Source organism: Cherax quadricarinatus, chromosome 86 (assembly GCF_038502225.1).
Source record: "Cherax quadricarinatus isolate ZL_2023a chromosome 86, ASM3850222v1, whole genome shotgun sequence".
Lineage (NCBI taxonomy): Eukaryota > Metazoa > Arthropoda > Malacostraca > Decapoda > Parastacidae > Cherax > Cherax quadricarinatus.
Genome location: NC_091377.1, coordinates 12,001,446 through 12,028,217, shown reverse-complemented (window position 1 = coordinate 12,028,217; position 26,772 = coordinate 12,001,446). Strand labels below are relative to the sequence as shown.

Sequence of the window (26,772 nt, the reverse complement as noted above, 5' to 3'; positions counted from 1 at the left end):
TCTTCCTCTCTCTCTCTCTCTCTCTCTCTCTCTCTCTCTCTCTCTCTCTCTCTCTCTCTCTCTCTCTCTCTCTCTCTCTCTCTCTCTATCTCTCTTCCTCTCTCTCTTCCTCTCTCTCTCTTCCTCTCTCTCTCTCTCTTCCTCTCTCTCTCTCTTCCTCTCTCTCTCTCTCTTCCTCTCTCTCTCTCTCTTCCTCTCTCTCTCTCTTCCTCTCTCTCTTCCTCTCTCTCTCTCTTCCTCTCTCTCTCTCTTCCTCTCTCTCTTCCTCTCTCTCTCTCTTCCTCTCTCTCTCTCTTCCTCTCTCTCTCTCTTCCTCTCTCTCTCTCTTACTCTGTGTGTGTGTGTGTGTGTGTGTGTGTGTGTGTGTGTGTATGTCTGTCCCAGAGCTGCTCATGAACCAGAATCAAGGACTAAGTCAGTTTATTTAGGCACAGACACACATAAGTACAGTTATCATACATTGTGTAAATTACCTAGGATGACCCCAAAAAAAAGTCAAAGTGCTATATTATACTTATAGATATAAGGCATAATAAGCATTAATGTTGCAAATAATGCACATTTCGGCCACAGTTGTACCTTTCCACTTGTGCAGACATGACGATTCTCCAATGTGTGTAATACCTGTTCGGCTAGTTTACAATAATTGGTCTGTACATGCGTGTCCCATGTGATTCTCAGGTATGTTTGTTATTAACTTAGTTGATTCCTGAATACCAGTCAATACATGCAGTGTTTACATAAGCTGCTATGTATAATAATTTAACTGTTTTTTTGTGTATGTTTACTTGAATAAACAGACTGACTGACTTGGCTTAATGACTTACTGATTGGACTGACTTACTTATTGGACTGACTTACTGATTGGATTGACTGACTTACTGATTGGATTGACTGACTTACTGATTGGACTGATTGACTTACTGATTGGACTGATTGACCTGCTGATTGACTGTACTGACTGACTGTAGTGCACAAATAACCCACACTTTGAAGAGAGGAGCTTTTGACGACATTTCAGTCTGACTTGGACCATTTACAAAGTCACACATTGTAAATGGTCCAAATCAGACCGAAACGTCACCATAAGCTCCTCTCTTCTATGTGCGGGTTATTTGTGTATTGTTCCAGTCATGGTATTGTGCCTTCCTTTTTTGTTATCGGCTATAGTGACTTGGCTGACTGACTGATTTTAGTGACTTACTGACTTGACTGACTGACTGTAGCAAATACCAACCAATTAAAGGAATGAGATTGAGAAAGGGTGATGTGAGATGAGATGCTTGATGCTGAGACGCACTGCCATTTCCACAACCAAAGTTCTAGTACAGCTTAAAATACTGATTGGTTGGAGAGCTGGTCGTAAGTCCATGTGGTCGTTAAACAGGTAGGTCGTTAAGTGAGGAGTACCTGTACTACAGTTATGTCATAAAATAATAGTACAAGTTTATACAGTTTATGTTATTTATGCTCAAGCACTGCTCTGTGTCCTTGGAAGTCCAGGACACTCAAAACCACCCAACAAAGATTGTCATGTCATCTTGAGAGTCCAGTATCTCTTAATGAGTTGTCTTGTTCATCAGAGAGCATGGTAATTTAATTTCTGATGTCTTCTTTGAATCCCTGACATTTTACTTTGCCCACCCTTCTCTGTCAGTCCCACCTTTCTTGCAGAAATTCACCATGATTTCTTAACTGACCCCTCTCCTTTCAGTTGTTTTTCCCCTCAGTACCTTCCCCCAGTTTTCCCCAACCATCTTTCTCGTCTCTGCCATGTAGTGCCTAATAACCCTCATAGGTTTAGTGTTACATATATTTAATGCTTTGTTTTTCATATGCTTTGTTTGCTTTTGGTTATAATGTTCAAGGTAACTAATCCCTGATGTGAAAGTGTGCTAGATCACTTGGGAAAGCTGTTGACTAGAATGTCAATATTCAAGGTATCTTAAGTGTCATATGAAAGTGTGCTAGTGCTCTTAACCCTTAAAATGTCCAAACGTAGATCTACGTTTTTTCAACATTTGAAAATATGTAAAAAAGTAATTTTTTTTTTCTTTTTTACATTTGAAAGCGTTTAAAAAAAGCTTTTTTTTTTTTTTTTAATATATAAAAAACGTAGATCTACTTTTGGAGCGCTACACTTGTGAACGTAGATCTATGTTTGGACAGTTTAAGGGTTAAGAAAGTTATTGACTAGAAGGTGGTGGTAGTGGATGGAGTCTGCTTGTAAACTAAGCTCTAAGGGTACACACTGAGTTCATCAAGTTCCTTTGGACAAAATAATAAGGAAATATGATCAAGACTCATGAAATCATAACACGACTGCAGACAAACTATAAGTGGTTAATGCATTGGCCTGTAAGTTTTGGGACTCACTTTCTATGAGTTCAACCCCCACTCATTCCATTGTTTGAAATTAAGTCAATTCTACTCATCATGATTTTTTTTTCAACAAACCAGCTATATTCCACTGATGCAGGGTAACCTAAAAAGAAAAATCAGAGTTTTTCTTTTTAAATTTAGCAATTCAAACAGAAGAGGTTATTAGCCCTTTGCTCCCAGCATTTAAGTCACCTCTTACTAGACACATGGCTTACAGAGGAAGAATTCTGTTCCACTTCCTCATTGAGAATTCATCATAAATGTTGTGTTTATTTTCAGAAGATACATATAGTGTGGATTTGGAATTTTAGTTTCTATATGTACATAAAACGGCTGTGTATCTCGTTTAGAAGAACCAAAAAAAAATAAAAAATAAAATTATATACTGTATAAGGTTAGAGTTACATTACTTAAGAAGTTCATGTAAATATATAATGGTTGCCTAACTATGAGTAGCAGTAGTAATAGTGATGAGAAGAATGTTAGTATTAGTGTTAATAAAGCATAATGAATATAAGGTATGGGATACTGAACAGAAATTAAGCTAAAACTGAAATAGATATTATAAACATTGGAGTTGAACACTATGTTAATATTTGAATCTTAGTGAAGTAATGTTATAAGTGCTGCATACTGGGTATATTTTACTTGTAAAAGTTAGACTTTGGGAGAACTATTGGTACTGAGATTTGGAGACTGGCTTCAAACCATGTCATGTTCTTCTCCAGTGCTTCCTTGCCTGTCCATTTTCACCTGCCTCTTTTCCTGGGCCAGCCTGTGTTCTTTGCCTTTGACAGTCAGTTATGTATTTGCTCTTTGAAGATAGTTCACTGCCTTTGTTGCAGATACAATGTACCCTTCCTCTTCCCCTTTCCTCTCTCTCTCTTAGGAGGACCCTCTTTTCCTCTAGAATATTGATGCTGTCATGGAGGTGCAACACTTCCTCACCAAACAGGCCTTGGAAGACAACAAGAGTCTACTTTGCCCTCCATCTCCGAGAACCTGCCTGCTCTCCAGGCTGACATACTCTCACCTGCTCTCCAGGCTGACATACTCCCACCTGTTCTACAGGCTGACATACTCCCACCTGCTCTACAGGCTGACCTTCATGCATCTTTGCTTGCTTTGGATCCCATCAGTCATCGTACTTGGAATGCACTGGAGTGTGCCTTCACTAACCCACATGAGGTAATGTGGGTTCTCCATTCTTCCCTGTTCTCTAAGGCCTGCGTGGATGGAGGGTTCAAGCAGATGGGCCGGGATGCCAGCTCGAGCATCGAGATGTCGCTCGTCCTTCCTGGCTAAGGGTACCATGCTCTCAGGCATCGTTGAGCTGGGTAAGTGGAAGGTGATATGTTAGGAGGCTTGTGCCTCCATGCTTGTTTCCTCATGTCTCTATGGAAAAATTTGGGCCCATTTCTGAGGAGCTGACCAGTGTGTAGATCTTCACTTATTTACTCTCATACAATTGGGAGGACTTAATGTGGTTGGAGACTTTATAAATCTTGTCCCTACTTAGTCAGTATGATTCAGCAGAGATGGAGACAGTCTCACTTGATTGCTTTCTCTTTTGTTTTTTCTCTACCCATTTTTTCCCTATGGTGCCTCAACTGCTTTTAGCTTGAGCACACCAGTCTGTCTTGTGTCAGTAAGATTAGATGCTCCAACTGTAACAGGTTTTAATTCTTTAAGTCACTGTTGGGTCTTTCAACTGCCATATCTTATGTTACTTTTATTCCAGGAGCTGTCATATATACTCCCCCTCTACTCAGCGTAATGCCAAATACTTGCCACAATCAAGCAAGTGGTAGTGTCCTCCTTTTGCTCTCAGAGTGTGACAGTTGCTTTGTGTCATGATTTTCTCTTCAGGATGTTGTCCATTTGCCTTTCTTTCTCCTCCTTTCCCTGCTGCTAGGTTGCCAGCCTTCCTAGTGTCTGAAGGGTTGGTGGTAAATGTGGCATGAAACTGGTATGGTATGTTTCACTGCCTCTTCTTGTGGATGAAGATGACCCAACTTGTCCACCATTTCAACATCAGTACTGATGCTCTTTCACCTTTGTGTTCCTGTGCTCACAGTGTACACAGACTCTTCATTATTGGGACATTGCTGTGCCTGCCCCTCAACAGGACCTGGTATTGGATGTAGAGCCATTGGAGATCATGCCCTGCTTACTTGCCTACAGTTTCCCATTCAGTACCCATTTCCATTTTATGTGGCCCTTTGTGCCCTGGAGTGGTTATACTGACCTGCCTGGTCTCTTCCTCCCATGTTCTTTCTGTTTCTCTTCCCTTTAGCCACTTTAGTCTTCCTTCTGCCCTCTAAGGTTGCTACTGCTTCCTTTTGTTCCACTCTTCTGGGCAGTTTGTGTTTGTCTTTGGCTGGTACATTTCAAGGGAGACATTCATTTTCCTCACAGGTAGTTAGTTGTTCTGAGATTTGGCTGCATTCTAGCTACACATCTTGGGTGCTTGAGTATACTCTGCAACACACTTGGACTGAAAAATATTGGGAGGAGGAGGAGGAGGAGGCTACCATTTTGGTGAACGGCTGGCTTTATTCCAGTCAGCAGGATTGGGGTGGGATCATGGAGACTTTTAAGGAGCATAGTGTCCTTCATACCCAGTACATTCACAGCCTAATCATGGGTTTATGTGGTATTTGTCCATTACTTTAGCTGGCTCCTTATCTAGTGCTCATCGTAGGAAACTACCTCACCTTTTATAAGAGACACCCCCTTCCTACTGGGGTGGCTAATACCATCATTCTTTGACTTTCTCCTTACCCTGGGTGACTTTTGTAGTGGAGCAGATCATTACCTCCACTGAGGTGTTCAGAACCATTCATGGCTGATAATCATCTTCTGGTCCTCCTATGCTTAGGGGCCTTTCCTTCTTGTGGTCTGGGTCGCCTGGTGCTCACCTGCTGAAAGACGACAGTCAGATGGAAAAACTTTGGGAGAAGAGGCTTGCTTAGGTTACAGTCCCTTCTGGGATTATTGAGTAGCCTTCTTGGTACCCCTTTCTCCAGCTTAAACTCCTTCATGGGAAGGGGTGGCCTTGAAGCTGGTGAGGGGCTCTTGATCCAAGGAATTGGAGCTACCCATGCCTTCCTCGGATCAAACCTGATTTCTCAGGTGCTATATGACAATATGGGCTTAGTGCTTGCCCATAAATTTAATGATAGCACTTCTCTGTTATAATAATAAAAATCCAACTTGACGAGTGTTATTTCTGTTTAAGCCATGACACTGTCTTCTTTGTTTCCTTATTTTAATTGCCCATTTATGTAATTTCAACATTGTCAATTATGCATAAGTATGTTTACAAATGACCATTCATGGAGGCTGAGGGTACTAACTTCAAACACTGCCAGTCAGGTGTATGTACCTAACTAATCAGATAGGTAGGAAAATAATATGAAGGTGACTGCCACAGCTTAATTAGACTCTTAATCCTAGTTCATTCTTAATATCCTGAGTGACAAGTAATCATGAGCAGTGTTAATCTACCAACCATACATAATAACAATCAAAAGCAGATATTGTGGTATTTACTAAGCCTGAACACAGAGAACTGGTATATTTGTCTAATTTATTTTAAGAACTGTGTAATAGTAGATCAAGTTAAATATAATGACCACCAAATTATAGGCTCATGTATAGAACTGTAATACCTGGCCAGCATTCAAAATGTATAGAATTGTTCTGTCTAGTGAATATAGAAATAAAAGTTACAAAAAAATACTGAATCAAAATATAACTGAAAACAATTAATTCATATTTGATAAATTAAAATTTGAAAATTAATGAAGGATGCTGCTTGTCATAAATGAGTGGAATAAATTAATATATGGCATCACTGAAGCAAATACTTTGGATTGCTTTCCCTCGATGTCAGTGGAGGGCTCTTGATCCAAGGAAATGAAGCTAACCTCCCCTTGGATAGTGTCTGATTGCCTCCCATTGTCCAGGTGCTGTATGACTCCTATGGGTCAAGCTCTCCCCTACAAATATAATACAGTATATGGGGAAGTGGAGCAGAATTCTTCCTCCGTAAGCCATGCATATCGTAAGAGGCGACTAAAATGCCGGGAAAAGGGGGCTAGTAACCCCCTTCTCCTTTATAAATTACTAAATTTAAAAAGAGAAGCTTTTGTTTTTCTTTTCAGGTCACCTTGCCTTGGTGGGATATGGCATGTTTGTTGAAAAAAAAAGTAGGGTTATTTCAAGAAGAGTTGGACAGATGTGTGGAAATGGTTGGATGAGAGTTAGACCTAACTAGTATGGTCCAGTGGGTCTGTTGCAGTGCTCCTCTATTCTTGTTACGATAGATTAAAGTACTGACTCACGAAATCGTAATGACACGATTGCAAACAAACCATACCACAGGTGGGGATTGAACTCGTGGCGAGTGAGTCATAAAACTCTAGGCCAGTGTGTAAACCACTGGCCCAGTGGCTTACATGCTAGCCTGGAATTTTACAATTCATTCGCCACAAGTTCAAGCCCTGCCCATGGTATAGTTTATGAAAATACTGATTTGGCAATACAGTATAGATATGTCTAGCATGGTTCAGTAAGCCTACTGTAGTGCCCTAATGTTCTTGAATAGGAATTAAAATATTCGTTTGGTTGTAGTTGTAGATGAGGGAATGCCTTAAATTCTTTGATATGTACTCACTGGAGCAGAGGAGAGATGCCCAATAATTATTTACAGTATTTTATTAATGCATCGGCCGTGTCCCACCAAGGTAGGATGGCCTGAAAAAGAAAAACTTTCATCGTCATTCACTCCATCACTCTCTTGCCTGAGGTGCACTTACATTACAGTTATAAAACTGCAACATTAACACATGATAATATATACCTGGAAAGTACTTGAGATCCTGGTCTCAAATCTGCACGCTGCCATAACATACTGGAGTGAGAGATTCCGGAGGAAGTGCAAAATAAACCCAGTGAAAAGCAGAGGTATGGTGGGCACAATAAGGGAGCACTGTATCAACATCTGTGGCTCCAGGTTATTCAACATCTTACCAGAAGATATCAGAAACACTGCTGGAACAAGTGTAGAAGTCTTCAAGAGGAAGCTGGACAAGTATCTTCAATCATGTGCCAGATCAACCAGGCTGTGATGGATATGTGAGGCAGTGGTCCACCAGCAGCAACAGCCTGGTTGACCAGGCTATCACCAGACAAGCCTAGCCCATGGCCAAGCCCTGGGAGTAGAAAGACTCTTGAAACTCCTCAAAAGTACACGTATATCAAAGGAAGGTAATGTGCTGGTAAGCAGGACCTTCTTTTGTGAATAAGACACAAATGTGGTACTAGGATTTATATTAAGGAGACTTCACCAGCCAAAGGTATTATTAATCCAATACAGAGAACCAAAGATTATGCTGTATACATATACATCAGGTCAAAGTCTAGTGTTGTATGTGGGGGAAAGGGCTAAATGACAGCTATGTCTGGTTTGAGCTAAATGATAGCTGTGTCTGGTGACAGCATCTGAAATTATAAAAGTACCAGCATTCTGGGGGATGGCATTTTTCTCCCACCAAGGCAGTATAACCCAAAGAACAAAACATTTACCATCATTCATTTATTTGCCTTCTTTCCAAAGGTAAGCTGATTTTGACATCACAAACAGATTACCCTTCTGCCTGCTTTTTCAGCATCCAAGACTCAAGTCTGGCTAACCATTATCCCTGAATCCCTTCATAAAAGTTATCTTGCTCATGCTCCAACAGCACATCCTTTAAATAACCGCTTGTCTCCATTCACTCTTCTCTAACATGCTATTGGTAGTTGCAATAAGAGCAGATTCTAACAATGTCTATGATGCTGATCGGTTTCTTTGATGACTGATTTGGTGTATCTGCAGCCAGCAGTAACAGCCTGGTTGCTTAGACCCTTATCCACCACATGGCCTGGTCTCAGACCGGGCTGCGGGGGCATTCATCCCTGAAACCCTCTCCAGGTATCTCCAGGTAATGGTAGTGTCAGTGTATAGATGCATCATGTGTTCCTGGTTGAATTGTGCCAAGCTTCTTGAAGTCTTTCCAGTGTATAGTTTGTCACACTCCCCACATGGGATGGTATAGACGGTCTGTGTTTCTCTTTGGTACCAAGTCCAGTGATTCATTCTTTTCAGATATTTTAATTTTGTATGCAAAACAAATTAATTATACAGCTTTTATACTGTATCAGGTTTGTTTATCTGTGTTGTTATATAGAGAAAACAATCACAAAAAATAACATTGCATGTACTGTGCTGTTCTGTACAACAGTACATCATTATTCTGTCATTCAAGGTGAATAAATTAACAATTTCTTTTTACTATTTTATGGATGCTTTTGTACCTGTACAATATATTATGTGTGCAACAGACATTATATCAGTTATCTATATGTTATAGTACAGTATCCAAATCTTAGGTTATTTATGGTAAGGTTTAGAAGGAATTGTGTGGTCTTGGAGCTTGCAAGTCTTACACACTTGCTAAACTGAAATTTCGCTTCCTATTCTGAAAAGTAGGTTTAGCGCTTCATTTTTTATAATAATAATAATAATAATAATAATAATAATAATAATAATAATAATAATTTGGAAAGTCAAAGAACAATGTGGGATGTTCAAAAAAGATTTTTGTTGGTCAGAATGAAATTGCAGCTTCTGAGGTCAGAGATACACCATTTGGTTTTGGAATTGCAATCTTAGCTATGAAAATATTCATTAATTAATAAATATTTATTATGTATGATGTAGAAATAGTTTTCATATCTACCAATTAATGTTTTAATTTGTTATATACCCAGAAATAATAATCCTGTGGGTGTGGAAATTTAAAAAAAATATTTTCTTACAATTTGAAGATTCATTTTCTACATGCAATAAAAGAAAAATATAAATATTGGATGATGATCAAATTTATGGGGTGTTCAAGTTGATGAAAAATTATCACTTTGGCAACAGCAATATAAGTGCTCTGAAGATTATTTTTTTTTTTTCAACACACCGGCCATCTCCTACCGAGGCAGTGTGACCCAAAAAAGAAGCACTTTAAAAATCACTGTCCTTCAGAGTTTTACAATTTATTGATGCCTAATTATGTTTGGTTTTCAAATACAGTGGTACCTCAAGTTACGGACTTAATTCATTCCAGAAGGCTGTTCGAGTGCTGATATCGAATGAATTTGTTCCCATAAGGAATAATGTAAATTAGATTAGTCCATTTCAGACCCTCGAAAATACACTTACATAATTGTTCGAGTTGGGAGCTGTTCAGAACTCGAGGTACCACTGTATTTTTTTTTTTTTTTAATGTCTAGCACTAGTTTCTTATGATCTTAGAAATACTTCAGGGAGTTATAGTATTCAAAACTCTGGGATACATATTCCAACAAAACCCCACTTGGAATAAATAATATAAATTGGTATGTATGATGGTTTTTCTTATTTATTTATGATTGTTTTGGTTTTTAATTTTAACAGTGTACAAGGAAATTCTGTATGACAATTGTTTCAAGGTGTGATTCTCATCAAAACATGGAAATACAGTGGAACCTTGGTTTTTGTATGCCTTAGTCTGTATGTAAAACTATAGTTATTCTGTATAAAATGTATTTTTTTTTTAATATTTCCCATAAGAAATAATGTAAATCCAATTAATCCATTCCAGACACCCAAAAATATTAACAAAAAATACATTTTATAGAGAATAACTATAGTTTTACATACAGACTAAGGCATATGAAAACCAAGGTTCCACTGTACATCACATTGTTTGGATTTCTTGGGTTATCCTAAATACATGTACATAGTGTGCTTTATTGTTGAATTCCACTGTAGTATCACAAAATTGCAATAAACTTGGAACAAACAAGGCATTTTCCTGCCTACTTCACACACTTTCAAAGTGCAGTAGTACTCAAAATATGGAAATAAGTCACTGTTGGGTTGGACTTTATTGGGTTATCTAAGGATAAAAATCTACACACAGTAGTGTGCTTTTTGACTGAATTCCACTGTTAGTACCATAAACTTGTAATAAAATTAGAAGAAATAAGGCATACTCTTGCCAGTTCCACACCCTGTTTGCTGGGAGGGAAGCTGGTTGTGTCAAGACTGGTTGCATTATTTACGTCTGCTACTGAGGCAGCATTTCCCATGATGCATTGTATTGACCTGCCTGGTCTTAGATTTTTCCAGGTGCAGGGAAGTGATAGGCACCTTAAACTGTTAAGTTGAGTAGGCCAAGTTGAAGCCATAAAAATATTGTGTTCTAGTACGTCGAACACAGTCTGGCCGTCTGTACTAGTACAGTGAACCCCCGCATAACGATTACCTCCGAATGCGACCAATTATGTAAGTGTATTTATGTAAGTGCGTTTGTACGTGTATGTTTGGGGGTCTGAAATGGACTAATCTACTTCACAATATTCCTTATGGGAATAAATTCGGTCAGTACTGGCACCTGAACATACTTATGGAGTGAAAAAATATCGTTAACCAGGGGTCCACTGTACTGTACATCATATGCAATTTAAGGGTAAAGATAGTGAAAATATGTTAATTTGTAATAGGTATTTCTAATAATTCAGTTAAGGATGTTACAAGATATATGATTTAGTTAAATTGCTGTATATTTTACCTTTATTTATTTGTCTTCATATATATAAGATGTATATTTTTAGTGTTCTTTCTTTGGGAATAATTTATTTTTTGTTGTGTGGTACCTCTCAAGCTTTACATAACTTAGGGCCTCAGGATGCTATACAGTATCATAATCCAGCCCTACTTGGAGACATTTGCTATGGGGAAAGGGCTCTAGGACTCGACTCTACCGAGCTCCCTTCGTCAAATATTCCTCCCCACTCCAGGTCATGACAATCCCTGAGCTTCACTTGTGAGGGGTCGCTCAACGGACCCCATCTCCTCTTGGGAGTTACACCCACGGGCCATACTCCAAGTGACAGCACATACATTACCGGTAACTGAACTCTTACCTGTTTCCTTGCCACATCCTCAACTAGCACTACTCTTCACACTTTTCCTACTGACTCGTCATTCTTCTCAATCTCAATGACTGAATCAGCCTCTCACATCATGCCTGCATTATCAAGAGACAAAGACACCTAGCCACTCATTGCAGCTTTCTTCATATATGATCAGAGAACTATCCTAGGTAAACAATAAAATGGCACAGTACTGTGACTGGAACAATACACAAATGACCCGTATGTAGGAGAGAAAAGCTTACGATGCCATTTTGATCCTACTTGGATCATTTACCAAAACATCATTGTAAGCTTCTCTCTGCTATATGTGGGTTATTTGTGTACTATCCCAGGCACGTTAGCATGGGCCCCACTGTGACGACAAATGCAAGTATCCCAGACAAGTTCATATCTCATAGGTAGAGGTTCCAACCATTCTCAGTGGTTTTTCAGCATAGAAGTGGCACATTACATGATCACAAACTATTCTCGGGTAAGTTCTTTACCAAGTAGGAGTTCCAGTGTGGCTATGAGCATACAAACAAACAAACTTTATTCCATTTTGCAATATTACAAAATGTAGTTTACATGTAATAAAAATTGTTGAGCAGAAAAGTGAGGTAGCTAAGTGAACAGTAGTACAATTTTTACAATAGCATGGAGTCTACTGTAACCTTTAACTCGGCCAGTTACAAAATTGTATACATGTACAGAGCATACATTAGAGCATGTAGAGTATGCTTTAGAGCTCACAATGGTGCTTGTCCCTGGTCCTTTTATAACAGCCTGGTAACCTGGTGCTGTTGTAGACAGTGGCAGGAAGCTGGCCATTATGAAGGATTGGTGTTTTCCCAAATCATGGAAGATTAGCAGGCTCACTCAGTGACATGTAGCTGTGCAACACACAAGGTAACATACCCTGGCACAAAGCTTGGTAAATACTAAGTTTGGCCCTAGATTCTGAGACACACTTGGCAGATTGAGATGTTCTGTATTCTCAGCAGTACTCAGGGTTCAGGGCGACTGATAAATGAGACATTTGTACAGCATTTGGATATCTTTATTCTGGAAATGTTTTGCCAGTCAGTGGTTTCTTCAGTCCAGTGCAGAGAAAGGTGGAAGTTGAGGAGTTTGAGATAGTCAGTCTCTCAGCCTAGGGTCAATGTATTCACATCGACTCCAGACTGAGGGACTGATTACCTCAAACTCTTCCTCATCTTCCACTTCTTTCTTCATTGGACTGAAGAAATAACTGACTTGTTAAATGTTTCCAGAATAAAGATACCCATATGTTGCACAAGTGTCTCATTTATCAACTTGTGAGTTTTCTAAACCATTTATTCAAATTCAGAGGGCTGTTGCATTTGTAGTGGCCTTCCATTACTAGTTACATAACTCTTATGTTATAAGACATTAATTCCTTTAAAATAATTTGTCTCATCCATGTTTATGAGTCTTGGGGAAGTTTTCACCTTAAATTTAGAAGAGTTATATAAGTATACTTTGAACATTTTGTTTACATAAATAACCCGCACATAGAAGAGAGGGGCTTACAACGACGTTTCGGTCTGATTTGGACCATTTACAAAGTCACACTAACGAAAAGGAGAGGAGGGAGTATATATAGGCAGGAGGTGGTAGTGGTAGTAGTGGAGGTAGAAGGTAGTATGGAGGAGGAGGAGGAGCTAGTCAGATACTGAGAAAGAGGAGCACTGCAAGGGAGCTAGGTGCCCACAGAGGGTAAGAGTAAGAACGCATGTGCGGGTTATTTGTGCATTGTTCCAGTCATGGTATTGTGCCTTTTTTTTTGTTAACATTTGGTTTGTTTACAAATGTTGTTATGAATCTAAGAAAGTTTTTTTTTTTACCTCCGGACTATTGCATTTTTAAGAATTCGAACAAACTTCATATTGGTACAGAATTATGAGAAACAGGGTGAGAATGCACTTGCAGACTAGATTTGAAATGTGGACGTGTCAAACTTGCAGTATACAAGGAGCCAGCTTGTCCGCATATTGTACAGGTCCACATCCCTTTTTCCGAAATTCTGAAATTCGAAAAGTTCCAAACACCAAAGTTTTTTAGTGGAGTGCGGAGTGTCAGTCATCTCCGTGCCGGGTCATGCTGCCACGTGGCGGCTTTGAGAATCATTTTGAAATTCGAAACAATACAGGCCCCAAGGGTTTTGGATAAAGGGATGTGCACCTGTATCTGGTTTATTATCCAGGTGATTTTACACACCAGGTACTAAATATCTCCCCAACTTATAACAAAAATGTCTTTTTAGAGTTTCCTGTTTTCTTTTACGCTTTTGGCATTGCACTAACTAAGCAAGAACTCTAGTTAATAAAAGGCACGCATGATTAACCAGCTAGTTCTCAAACCACAGCGGATATACAGTGGAACCTCGGTACTCGAACAATTTGATATTAGAGCGCTTTGTTCGGTAAACTAATCACTCAGTAGTCGACCATTTGCTTGGCACTCAGCCAAAGAAACACGCTCTGCCAGAACTTTGCTGTAAACTATTTCATGTTTCTTTGCATTTTTATTTTTTTTTATTAACACACTGGCCAATTCCCACCAAGGCAGAGTGGCCCGAAAAAGAAAAACTTTCACCATCATTCACTCCATCACCGTCTTGCCAGAAGGGTGCTTTACACTACAGTTTTTAAACTGCAACATTAACACCCCTCCTTCAGAGTGCAGGCACTGTACTTCCCGTCTCCAGGACTCAAGTCCGGCCTGCCGGTTTCCCTGAACCCCTTCATAAATGTTACTTTGCTCACACTCCAACAGCACGTCAAGTATTAAAAACTATTTTTCTCCATTCACTCCTATCAAACACACTCACGCATGCCTGCTGGAAGTCCAAGCCCCTCGCACACAAAACCTCCTTTACCCCCTCCCTTCAACCTTTCCTAGGCCGACCCCTACCCCGCCTTCCTTCCACTACAGACTGATACACTCTTGAAGTCATTCTGTTTCGCTCCATTCTCTCTACATGTCCAAACCACCTCAACAACCCTTCGTCAGCCCTCTGGACAACAGTTTTGGTAATCCCGCACCTCTTCCTAACTTCCAAACTACGAATTCTCTGCATTATATTCACACCACACATTGCCCTCAGACATGACATCTCCGCTGCCTCCAGCCTTCGCCTCGCTGCAACATTCATCACCCATGCTTCACACCCATATAAGAGCGTTGGTAAAACTATACTCTCATACATTTCCCTCTTTGCCTCCAAGGACAGAGCTCTTTGTCTCCACAGACTCCTAAGTGCACCGCTCACCCTTTTCCCCTCATCAATTCTATGATTCACCTCATCTTTCATAGTCCCATCCACTGACACGTCCACTCCCAAATATCTGAATACATTCACCTCCTCCATCCTCTTCAAGGGGGGCTCCTTGGCGTGGTGAAGAGGCTCTTGGTCTGAGGAATTAGACCTGTCGGTCTCCTTCCCCAGACCGAACCTAATTACCCCCCCAATCCCCTGTTCCCTATCCCATCCTCCCCTTTTTCCTTTCCTTCTCCTCACCCCTCCCTTTTGCCCTTCCTTTTTGGCCTTTTTTTTTTTTTTTTTTTTTTTTTTTTTACCACAGGCACGCTAGTTCCTAGGTAGGGGAAAGGGTACCGGGGTCCATCCCATTCCGTTGAGGTTCTTGGCGGTGGCATAGTTTGCCGTGGAATCTGGATTGCCTGGGGATGTCCCGATCCCTCTCCGGTATCCCGGAGGGTGGCTTTGGGTGTCTCTCGGGCGACGGGTGTATCTCTGGAAGCCACCTTTCGGATTCCAGGGGTGGTGGCCGAAGGAGGTATGCTTTGTGGTGGATTTCCGGCCGCCCTCTCTTTTGTCCACTGAGGTAGCTCGGCAGATGTGAGGTTGCTATCCCGGATTGCCGGTTTACTGGCATGATGGGTAGGGTATGGCACGGGTTCCATGCTGCATCTGCGCTACTTGTGGTGCTGAGGTCCTCTTGGGCGCGGAGGGAGATTTCTGGCCCTTTCATTCCTCCTAGGAACTATCCCTCCCCGGTCCCCCCTTTTTTTATTCTTTTTTTTATTTTTATTTTCTTTTCTTCTTTCTTTTTTTTTTCTTAAAAACAAAAAGAAAGAAGTAACTTAACCATGGCAGCCCTAGTCCATGAACCTGCTACCCCCGGGCCCCTTCATGATACCGCACCCCGTTCTGACCCCGCCTCGTCTTTGGACCACTCTTCGGACACTCCTCATGCCTCTGTACCTCTTGCCGGTGCTGTTTCCTCACCCGCTTCAGGTACTGAGGCCTCGACTGACTCCTTCGATTTATCTGACCTTCGCTCTCCTCTGACTATGCTTCCGGCCTCTCCTCCTACGGTGCGGCAATTTTCGAATCGCCGACCCATTTCACGTCGGACCAACTCTGGTCCCACGCCTAAACGCCAGTGACAATTACCTGCTGAGGATACTTCTCCACCTTCTCGTTCTTCTCAGAAAAGATCGACACGTCCTTCACTACCTTTCCACACTCAGTTTCAGACTGCACAATCGACTAAATTCTTCACTTTACGACCGACTTCCTCTACTGCCTATCTTTCTGACCACAGTATTGGCAAGGCACTCCTACGCTATGTTGGTAAAGATATTTCTTTTCATTCTCTTAAGAGCGGTACGCGCATCATCACCGTACAGAATGCTACCCAGGCTCATGAGCTTTCTCGTCTTTCCCATATTGATACTGTTCCTGTCACTTTCGAAAAACATCATTCCCTCAATTCTTGTAGTGGTACCGTCATTCTGCCCCATACCATAGTTCAACAAAACTTCCAGACATGTGGCACTGACATTCTTGAACAGCTGGAACTCCAAGATCTCCCAATCCTCAAGGTAGACACTTACGTTCTTCCTGCCCACGGGCGGAGACGATACCCTAGCAATGTGGCTCGTTTAACTTTTGACAGCCGTGAACTCCCATCCTCAGTTTATGTAGCAGGACATCGGTTACAAGTTCGAAAGGTGATCCCTACACCGCAACAGTGTAGAAATTGCTGGCGATTTGGCCATCCAGCAAAATATTGCAGATCTATCGCCGAATGCCCAGTCTGTGGTGCCGATGACCATTCTAATACGTCTTGCAATCGACCTCCCTCTTGCCTTAATTGTCATGAGGCTCACCCTTCGTACTCTCGCCATTGTCAAGTCTACTTAAACGAACGGGAAATCCGTTACCTCAAAGAGGCAGAAGGTCTCCCTTATGCCATGGCAGTTTCTCATCTCCGCCTTCAAGGGAGACTACCTCGTGTTTCTTATTCCCGTGTTTCAAAACGTACCCCACTTCTGGTATCCCATCTTCTGCACCCACCTCTGTGGTTACCTCTCCCATAGTCACTCCTGTATCTAATTCTTTTGCTGTCCTCGGCTCAGACATCCCTACTTCAACGCCTCAGTCTGATCTCGCTTCTTCGTGTTCTCTCTCACAAGCCTCAGTAGCGATGAGATCTCGTATGACACCTCCTCCCAATCGTCCCTCTACTTCTCAAAGGTCATAAAAACGTTCGTTAACACCTCCTACCCATCTTCCACCTCCTCATTTTACCTTCCCTGTCTCTGTACCTGGTTCTCCCCCTCTCACTGGCTCTGTTACAAGTGTAGAGGTTCACCCTCCTCCTCGTACTGTACCTTCCTCCCCTGTTCCCTCCCAAGTTTCTTCCTCTTCTGCCACCTCCCAGGTTTCTGCCTCTTCTGTCCCCTTCCATGCTTCTTCAGTTCCCTCCACCTTTTCGCCCCCCCCCCCTACCTTGGTAGAGTCCAATACAGTTCCAATCTTTACTCATCCTCCCCCTACCATTTCCAATATTGTCTCCCATACGACGTCTCTGAATTCCGAAACACTTGAAGCAATCTCTGAATATATTGCAGAGACCAAACCATCAATGGACACTGATCCACCCTCTGCTCCTTCTCTCTCCTCTGCTCCATCTGTGCAACTCCTTTCTTCACAGCGCACCGTTCCTTCACTGCTTGAACGTTTTCCACTACCTCCGCATGTGGACTTTTCTAACCCCTCTAGTCCGTAGGAACCCTTACCTGCGAATTTCAGGTATCTTTATCATTGCCTATCATGGCCTATTTACAGTGGAATATACGCGGCCTCAGGGGCAATCGGGGTGAGCTTCAGATGTTACTCTCCCAGTTTTCCCCTGTTGGTGTTTGCTTACAGGAACCAAAATTACACTCTGCTGTTATCTCTCCCATCTCAGGCTATAATTTATTGTATTCTTCAGATCCTTTTCCTGATGGGACCTTTAATGAAAGTGCCCTTCTTCTACGCACTGATATTCCATACCATCAGCTATTTGTTCGTACTTCGCTGCATTACACAGCAGCCCGTATCCACTTGCATAGGTGGTATACGCTCTGTTCTTTATATCTCTCTCCTCGGGCATTATCTATTCCGGATATTGCTTTTCTTGTTTCGTTATTACCGCCACTGATTCTGTTACTTGGTGATTTTAATGCCCACCATTTCCTCTGGGGGGGTCTCACTGTGATTCCCATGGCATTCAGTTAGAGGCTTTTCTTGCCACCCACCCCCTCCATGTTTTAAATACAGGTACTCGCACCCATTTTGATCCTCGGACTCACACTCTCTCTTGCATCGATCTCTCAGTCTGCTCTTCCTCCGCCGCATTAGTCTTCACTTGGTCTGTTCTCCCGGACTTACATGACAGCGATCATTTCCCAATCATTCTTACTTCCCCTTCATATTCACCACCTCTTCGCATCCCACGCTGGCAATTTGATCAGGCAACCTTTACTCACACCTAACTGTTTTTAGAGAGGTTCCTTCTTCGTCCTCCATCGATGAGCTTTTACACCTCTTCTCGTCCTTTGTTTTAACCACAGCTTCTCATTCTATACACCAAACTTCAGGCAGGCATTCTCAGAAATGCGTGCCTTGGTGGTCTCCTGCTTGTGCTCGTGCAGTACGTTTGAAACGCGCTGCATGGGGCAGGTATCGGTACAGTAGAACCACAGAGAGACTTCTTGATTTTAAGCAGAAGCATGCGATTGCTCGCTGTGTCATCTGTGACGCTAAACGCACTTGCTGGCGAGATTATGTCTCCACCATCACCTCTGCTTCCTCTATGAGTGCAGTCTGGAAAAAAGTACGAAAACCGAGTGGTAAATATTCTCCTGACCCGGCTCCTGTTCTGCGGGTTGCCGGTGTTGAAATAGCAAACCCACTAGATGTTGCCAATGAAATTGGCAATCATCTGGTCTGTATTTCTCAGGGACTCCATCTATGCCCCTCATTTCTTTCCTCAAAGTCTGCCAGAGAGTTAGCACCCTTGGACTTTTCTTCTCTCAGAGAAGAACAGTATAATGTGCCTTTTACACTTCAAGAACTGGAGGCAACACTCTCAGCTTGCCGATCATCGGCAGCTGGGCCCGACGACATTCATATTCGTATGCTACAACATTTACATCAGTCAGCCCTTGCAGTCCTATTACGCCTTTACAATCTTATTTGGTCACAAGGAGTTCTTCCACAGCTGTGGAAATCCGCCATTGTTCTCCCTTTCCGCAAACCAGGCACTACGGGACATGAAACCTCCCACTATCGTCCCATTGCTCTTACCAGTGCAGTTTGCAAAGTGATGGAACGCCTAGTAAATAGACGTTTAGTGTGGTATTTAGAGACACACAACAGTCTCTCCACTCGTCAATATGGCTTTCGTAAGGGACGTTCTACCATAGACCCCTTACTACGCTTGGATACGTATGTTCGTAATGCCTTTGTGAATAACCACTCAGTTATTGCCATATTTTTTGACCTTGAGAAGGCATATGACACAACTTGGAGGTATAATATTTTAGCCCAAGCCCACTCCTTAGGCCTTCGAGGCAATCTACCATCCTTCCTTAAGAACTTTTTAACTGACAGGCATTTCCGTGTTCGGGTTAATACTGTGCTCTCCCTGGACTTTATCCAAGCTGAAGGTGTCCCCCAGGGATGTGTTCTAAGCACAACACTTTTTCTCCTTGCTATTAATGATTTGGCCTCTAGTCTTCCATCAAATATTTGGTCATCACTCTATGTTGATGACTTCGCTATTGCCTGTGCAGGCGCTGACTGTCACCTCATTACTGTTTCTCTCCGGCATGCAGTCGACTGTGTTTCCAATTGGGCCACCACACGTGGGTTTAAATTTTCCAGCACTAAAACCCACCAAATTACTTTCACTAGACGCTCTGTCATCTCCGATCATCCTTTGTACCTCTATGGCTCCCGTATCCCTGAACGTGATAGTCAAGTTTCTGGGCCTCCTCTTTGATCGTAGGTTATCCTGGAAACCTCACATTACCTCTCTGAAGGCAACTTGTCACAGCCGGCTGAACCTTCTTAAAACCCTTGCTCATCTTTCATGGGGAGCTGATCGTCGAAGCCTCCTTTGCCTACATTCCACCCTTATTTTATCGAAACTTGATTATGGTGACCAGATCTATTCAGCGGCATCTCCTGCTACTCTCTCTAGCCCTAACCCCATTCATCACCAAGGATTACGTTTATGCCTTGGTGCTTTTCGCTCTTCCCCTGTCGAGAGCCTCTATGCAGAAGCGAACGTTCCATCCTTATCCGATCGCCGTGATGCCCATTGCCTGCGCTACTATGTACTCTCTCATGATCTCCGCAATCCTTCCATTTATAGAATAGTCACTGATATTAGTAGACATTCTTTATTTGTTCGCCGCCCCTGTTTACTCCGTCCCTTCTCTCTTCGCCTTCATTCGCTCTTGTCTTCTCTTCAATTACCACCTTTCTATGTTCATGTATCATCTCACTTTTCCTTACCCCCTGGGAAGTTCCAGCTGTTCGAGTCTGTTCTTTCTCTCTCCCTTGCTCGAAAGCCCAACTGTCTACGATCGCTTCCCGCTCTTTTTCTTGACCACTTTCACTCTCATTCTCATGCCATTGCTGTGTACACAGATGGCTCTAAGTCTTCTGGCGGCGTAGGATTCGCAGCAGTGTTTCCAGACAGCGTCGTACGAGGGCATTTACTATCTTCGGCTAGTATTTTTACTGCTGAATTGTATGCCATCCTTGCAGCACTTATCCGTATTGCATCTATGCCTGTGTCATCATTTGTGGTTGTCTCAGACTCCCTTAGTGCTTTACAGGCTATACAGAAATTTGATACACCTCACCCCATAGTCCTCCGTATCCAACTTTGGCTACGCCGCATCTTTACCAAACATACCTCTTCAAGGGGGGCTCCTTGGCGTGGTGAAGAGGCTCTTGGTCTGAGGAATTAGCCCTGTCGGTCTTCTTCCTCAGACCGAACCTAATTACCCCCCATTCTCCCCTCCCCTATCCCATCCTCCCCATCCTCCCCTTTTTCCATTCCTCCTCCTCCTCCTCACCCCTCCCTTTTGCCCTTCCTCTTTTTAGCCTTCGTGATTTCTCCCACAGGCGTGCTAGTTCCTAGGTAGGGGAAAGGACACCGGGGTCGATCCCATTCCGTTGAGGTTTCTTGGCGGTGGCGTAGTTTGCCGTGGAATCTGGATTGCCTAGGGATGTCCCGATCCCTCTCCGGTATCCCGGAGTAGCTTTGGGTGTCTTTTGGGCGACGGGTGTATCTCTGGAAGCCACCTTTCGGATTCCGGGGGTGGTGGCTGAAGGAGGTATGCTTTGTGGCGGATATCCGGCCGCCCTCTCTTTTGTCCACCGAGGTAGCTCGGCAGATGTGAGGTTGCTATCCCGGATTGCTGGTTTACTGGCATGAAGGGTAGGGTATGGCACGGGTTCCATGCTGCATCTGCGCTACTAGCGGTGTCGAGTCCTCTTGGGCGCGGAGGGAGATTTCCGGCCCTTTCATTCCTCCTGGGAACTATTCCTCCCCGCTCCCCCCTTTTTTTATTCTTTTTTTTGTTTTTATTTTCTTTTCTTCTTTCTTTTTTTTTCTTAAAAACAAAAAGCAAAGGAGTAACCTAACCATGGCAGCCCTAGTCCATGAAACCACTACCCCCGGGCCCCTTCTTGATACCGCACCCCATTCTGACCCTGCCTTGTGTTTAGACCACTCTTCGGACACTCCTGATGCCCCTGTACCTCTTGCTGGTGCTGTTTCCTCACCCGCTTCAGGTACCGGGGCTTCGACTGACTCCTTCGATTTGTCTGAACTCCGCTCTCCTTTGACTATGCTTCCGGCTTCTCCCTCTACGGTACGGCAATTTTCGAATCGCCCACCCATTTCATGCCGGACCAACTCCGGTCCTACTCCTAAACGCCAACGTCAATCTCCTGATGATGCTCCGTCGTTACCTTCCCATTCTACTCGGAAACGACCGACACGTCAAGCACTCCCTCTCCACGCTCAGTTTCGGACCACACAATGGACTAAATTCTTTACTTTAAGACCAACTTCTTCTTCTGCCTACCTTTCTGACCATAGTATTGCCAAAGCGCTCCTGCGTCATGTTGGCAGAGATATTTCATTTCACGCTCTCAAGAGCGGTACGCGCATCGTCACTGTCCAGAATGCTACCCAAGCTCATGATCTTTCTCTCCTTTCGAATATCGATACTACTCCTATCACTATTGAAAAACATCTTTCTCTCAATTCTTGTAGTGGTACTGTCATTCTGCCCCATACCATAGTCCAACAGAATTTCCAGTCATGTGGCAATGACATTTTTGAACAGCTGGAACTCCAGGATCTCCCAATCCTCAAAGTAGACACTTATGTCCTTCCTGCCCGGGGGCGGAGACGTTACCCTTGCAATGTGGCTCGTTTAACTTTTGACAGCCGAGAACTCCCGTCCTCTGTATATGTCGCGGGACATCGGTTACAAGTTCGAAAGGTGATACCTACACCGCAACAATGTAGAAATTGCTGGCGTTTTGGTCACCCAGCGAAATATTGCAGATCTATGGCCGAATGCCCAGTCTGTGGTGCCGACAACCATTCTAATACATCTTGCAGTCAACCTCCATCTTGCCTTAATTGTAATGAAGCTCACCCTTCGTACTCCCGCCGTTGCCAGGTCTACTTAAATGAACGTGAAATCCGTTGCCTCAAAGAGGCAGAAGGTCTCCCTTATGCTATGGCAGTTACTCATCTCCGCCTCCAAGGGAGACTACCCCGTGTTTCTTATTCTCGTGTTTCCAAACATCCCCCCACTTCTGGGGTCCCATCTTCTGCAGCCTCCTCTGTTGTTACCCCTCCCATAGCCATTACGGCATCTAATCCTTTTGCTGTCCTTGGCTCTGACGTCCCGACTACAACTCAGTCTGTTCTCACATCTTCGCGTCCTTCCTCACAAGCCCCAGTATCGACAAGACCTCGTACGACACCTAATACCAATCGCCCCTCTACTCAGAAGTCCAAAAAATCCACATTGCTCAAATCTTCTTTGCCCCTTCCTTCCCTTCTTCCACCTCCACACGTTACCTTTCCAGTCTCTGTACCTAGTTCTTCCCCTCTCTCTGGCTCTATTACAAGTGTGGAGATTCACCCTCCTCCTCGTACTATGCCTTCCACCCCCGTCCCCTCCCAAGTTTCTCCCTCTTCTGTCACCTCCCAGGTTTCTACCTCTTCTGTCCCCCCCCACACTTCATCTCCAGTCCCTTACACTTTTCCCTCCCCCTCTACTTTGGTACAGTCCATTACTGTCCCAATCTTTACTCACCCTCCTCCTCCTATCTCCAATATGGTTTCCCATACATCTTTGAATTCAGAAACACTTGAAGCCATTTCAGAATATATTGCAGAGACTAAACCTTCAATGGACACTGATTCACTTCCTGTTCCTTCTCTTCCCTCTCCTCCATCTTCACAACCCCATTCTTCGCAACGCTCCGTTCCTTCGCTACTTGAACATCTTCCAATGCCACCACACGTTGACTTTTCTAACCCCTCTAGTCCGTAGGTGCCTTTACCTACAGATTCCTGATATTTTCTTCATCGCCAATCATGGCCTATTTACAGTGGAATATCCGCGGCCTCAGGGGTAATCGGGGTGAGCTTCAGATGTTGCTTTCCAGGTTTTCCCCTGTTGGTGCTTGCTTACAAGAACCAAAATTACACTCGGCTGTTTTCCAACCTATCTCAGGCTATAATTTATTGTATTCTTCGGATCCTTTCTCAGATGGGACCTTTAATGAAAGTGCCCTTCTTCTACGCAATGATATTCCGTACTGTCAACTATTTGTCCATACCTCGCTGCATTACACTGCAGCCCGTATCCACTTGAATAAGTGGTTTACAATATGTTCTTTATATCTCTCTCCTTCTCGAGCATTTTCTATCCCAGACTTTGCCTTTCTTGTTTCATCCTTACCACCACCACTTCTGTTACTTGGTGATTTTAATGCCCACCATTTCCTCTGGGGGGGGTCTCATTGTGACTCACGTGGCATTCAGTTGGAGGCTTTTCTTGCCTCTCACCCCCTCCATGTTTTAAATACGGGTACTCCCACCCATTTTGATCCTCGTACTCATACTCTCTCTTGCATCGATCTATCAGTCTGCTCTTCCTCCACAGCACTAGACTTCACCTGGTCTGTTCTACCAGACTTACATGACAGCGATCATTTTCCGATCATTCTTACTTCTCCTTCCTATTCACCACCTTCCCGTAGCCCTCGCTGGCAATTTGATCGGGCAAATTGGGATCTTTACTCACACCTCACTGCTTTTAGTGAGGTTCCTTCTTCATCCTCCATTGATGAGCTCCTACACATCTTCTCGACATCAGTTTATACCGCAGCTTCTCATTCTATACCCCACACCTCAGGCAGGCATTCTCAGAAGTGCGTGCCTTGGTGGTCTCCTGCTTGTGCTCGTGCAGTACGTTTGAAACGTGCTGCATGGGGCAGGTACCGGTACAATAGAACCGCTGAGAGACTTGTTGATTTTAAGCAGAAGCGTGCGATCGCTCGCCGTGTCATCCGTGAAGCTAAACGCACTTGTTGGCGAGACTATGTTTCCACCATCACCTCTGCTTCTTCTATGAGTGCAGTCTGGAAAAAAGTGAGGAAATTGAGTGGTAAATACTCTCCTGACCCGGCTCCTGTTCTACGGGTCACTGGTGTTGATATAGCAAACCCTCTCGACGTTGCCATTGAACTTGGCACACATCTGGTCCGTATTTCCCGAGGGCTCCATCTATGCCCCTCGTTTCTTTCCTCAAAGTCTGCCAGAGAGTTAGTACCCTTGGACTTTTCTTCTCTCGGAGAAGAACAGTATAATGTGCCTTTTACACTTCAAGAACTGGAGGCAACGCTCTCAGCTTGCCGATCATCGGCAGCTGGGCCTGATGACATTCATATTCGTATGTTACAACATTTACATCGGTCAGCCCTTGTAGTCCTCTTACACCTCTTCAATCTTATTTGGGCACAAGGAGTTCTTCCCCAGCTGTGGAAATCTGCCATTGTTCTCCCTTTCCGCAAACCGGGTACTACAGGACATGATGCCTCCCACTATCGCCCCATCGCTCTTACAAGTGCAGTTTGCAAAGTGATGGAACGCCTCGTAAATCGACGTTTAATGTGGTATTTAGAGACTCACAACAGTCTCTCCGCTAGTCAATATGGCTTTCGTAAGGGTCGTTCTACCATAGACCCCTTACTACGCTTGGATACGTATGTTCGTAATGCCTTTGCGAATAATCACTCAGTTATTGCCATATTTTTTGACCTTGAGAAGGCATATGACACAACTTGGAGGTATAATATTTTGGCCCAGGCCCATTCCTTAGGCCTCCGAGGCAATCTACCATCCTTCCTTAAGAACTTTTTAACTGACAGACATTTCCGTGTTCGAGTCAATAATGTTCTTTCCCCGGACTTCGTCCAAGCTGAAGGTGTCCCTCAGGGATGTGTTCTAAGCACAACACTTTTTCTCCTTGCTATAAATGATTTGGCCTCTGTTCTTCCACCCAATATTTGGTCATCACTCTATGTTGATGACTTCGCTATTGCTTGTGCAGGCGCTGACTGTCACCTTATTGCAGTTTCTCTCCAGCATGCGGTCGACCGTGTTTCCACTTGGGCCACCACACATGGGTTTAAATTTTCAAGTACCAAAACTCACCAAATTACTTTCACTAGACGCTCTGTTATCTCCGATCATCCTTTGTATCTCTATGGCTCCCGTATCCCCGAACGTGATACAGTCAGGTTTCTAGGCCTTCTCTTTGACCGTCGGTTAACCTGGAAACCTCACATTACCTCTCTGAAGGCAACTTGTCACAGCCGGCTAAACCTTCTTAAAACCCTTGCTCATCTTTCCTGGGGAGCTGATCGTCGAACTCTGCTTCGCCTACATTCAGCCCTCGTTTTATCGAAACTCGATTATGGTGACCAGATTTATTCCGCGGCCTCTCCTGCTACTCTCTCTAGCCTTAACTCTATCCATCACCAAGGCTTACGTTTGTGCCTTGGTGCTTTTCGCTCTTCCCCTGTTGAGAGCCTCTATACAGAAGCAAATGTTCCATCCTTGTCTGATCGCCGTGATGCCCATTGCCTTCGTTACTATGTACGCTCTCACGATCTACACAATCCTTCCATTTATAGAATGGTCACCGATATTAGTAGACATTCTTTATTCGTTCGCCGCCCCTGTTTGCTCCGTCCCTTTTCTCTTCGCCTACTTTCACTCTTGTCTTCCCTTCAGTTACCACCTTTATATGTTCATGTAGCATCTCACTTTTCCCTACCCCCCTGGGAAGTTCCAGCTGTTCGGGTCTGTTCTTTCTCACTCCCTTGCTCGAAAGCTCAACTGCCTACGGTGGCTTCCCGCTCTCTTTTTCTTGATCACTTCCACTCTCATTCTCATGCCACCGCTGTGTACACAGATGGCTCTAAGTCTTCAGACGGCGTCGGATTCGCAGCAGTGTTTCCGGACAGCGTCGTACGAGGGCATTTACTATCTTCAGCTAGCATTTTTACTGCTGAACTGTATGCCATTCTTGCAGCACTTATTCGTATCGCATCTATGCCTGTGTCATCATTTGTAGTAGTCTCAGACTCCCTTAGTGCTCTACAGGCTATACGAAAATTTGATACATCTCATCCCCTAGTTCTCCGTATCCAACTTTGGCTACGCCGTATCTCTACCAAACATAAAGATATTGTTTTTTGTTGGGTCCCTGGTCATGTCGACGTACAGGGCAATGAACAGGCAGACACTGCTGCGCGGTCAGCAGTATATGACCTACCAATTTCCTATCGAGGTGTTCCATTTCTAGACTATTTTGCTGCAATAGCTACCCACCTTCGCACCCGTTGGCAACAACGTTGGTCAACTCTGCTCGGTAACAAACTTCATTCTATTAAACCGAGCATAGGTTACTGGCCGTCTTCTTGTCATCAGTGCCGAGGTTGGGAGACCACTC

At 43.5% G+C, this 26,772-nt stretch overlaps 1 protein-coding gene across 13 annotated transcripts in view; it reads left to right on the top strand.

Annotated features, from left to right (window-relative positions):
- LOC128703016 (dnaJ homolog subfamily C member 8) overlaps positions 1-26,772 on the top strand; it is a 178,045-nt gene that overhangs the window by 112,062 nt on the left and 39,211 nt on the right. For 5 of the 13 annotated variants that reach the window (XM_053797560.2, XM_053797558.2, XM_053797563.2 and 2 more), the window contains one exon: positions 3,481-3,719. The exons of 3 other annotated variants lie outside the window; for them this stretch is intronic. In XM_053797560.2, coding sequence (XP_053653535.1) covers positions 3,481-3,687 — 207 coding nt within the window. In that variant the 3' untranslated portion in view covers positions 3,688-3,719. Of the gene's footprint in view, positions 1-3,271; positions 3,406-3,480; positions 3,720-11,265; positions 11,376-26,772 lie in introns of those variants that run through there. 5 more of the 13 variants (XR_008409192.2, XR_008409193.2, XM_053797559.2 and 2 more) reach the window with 4 other exon arrangements.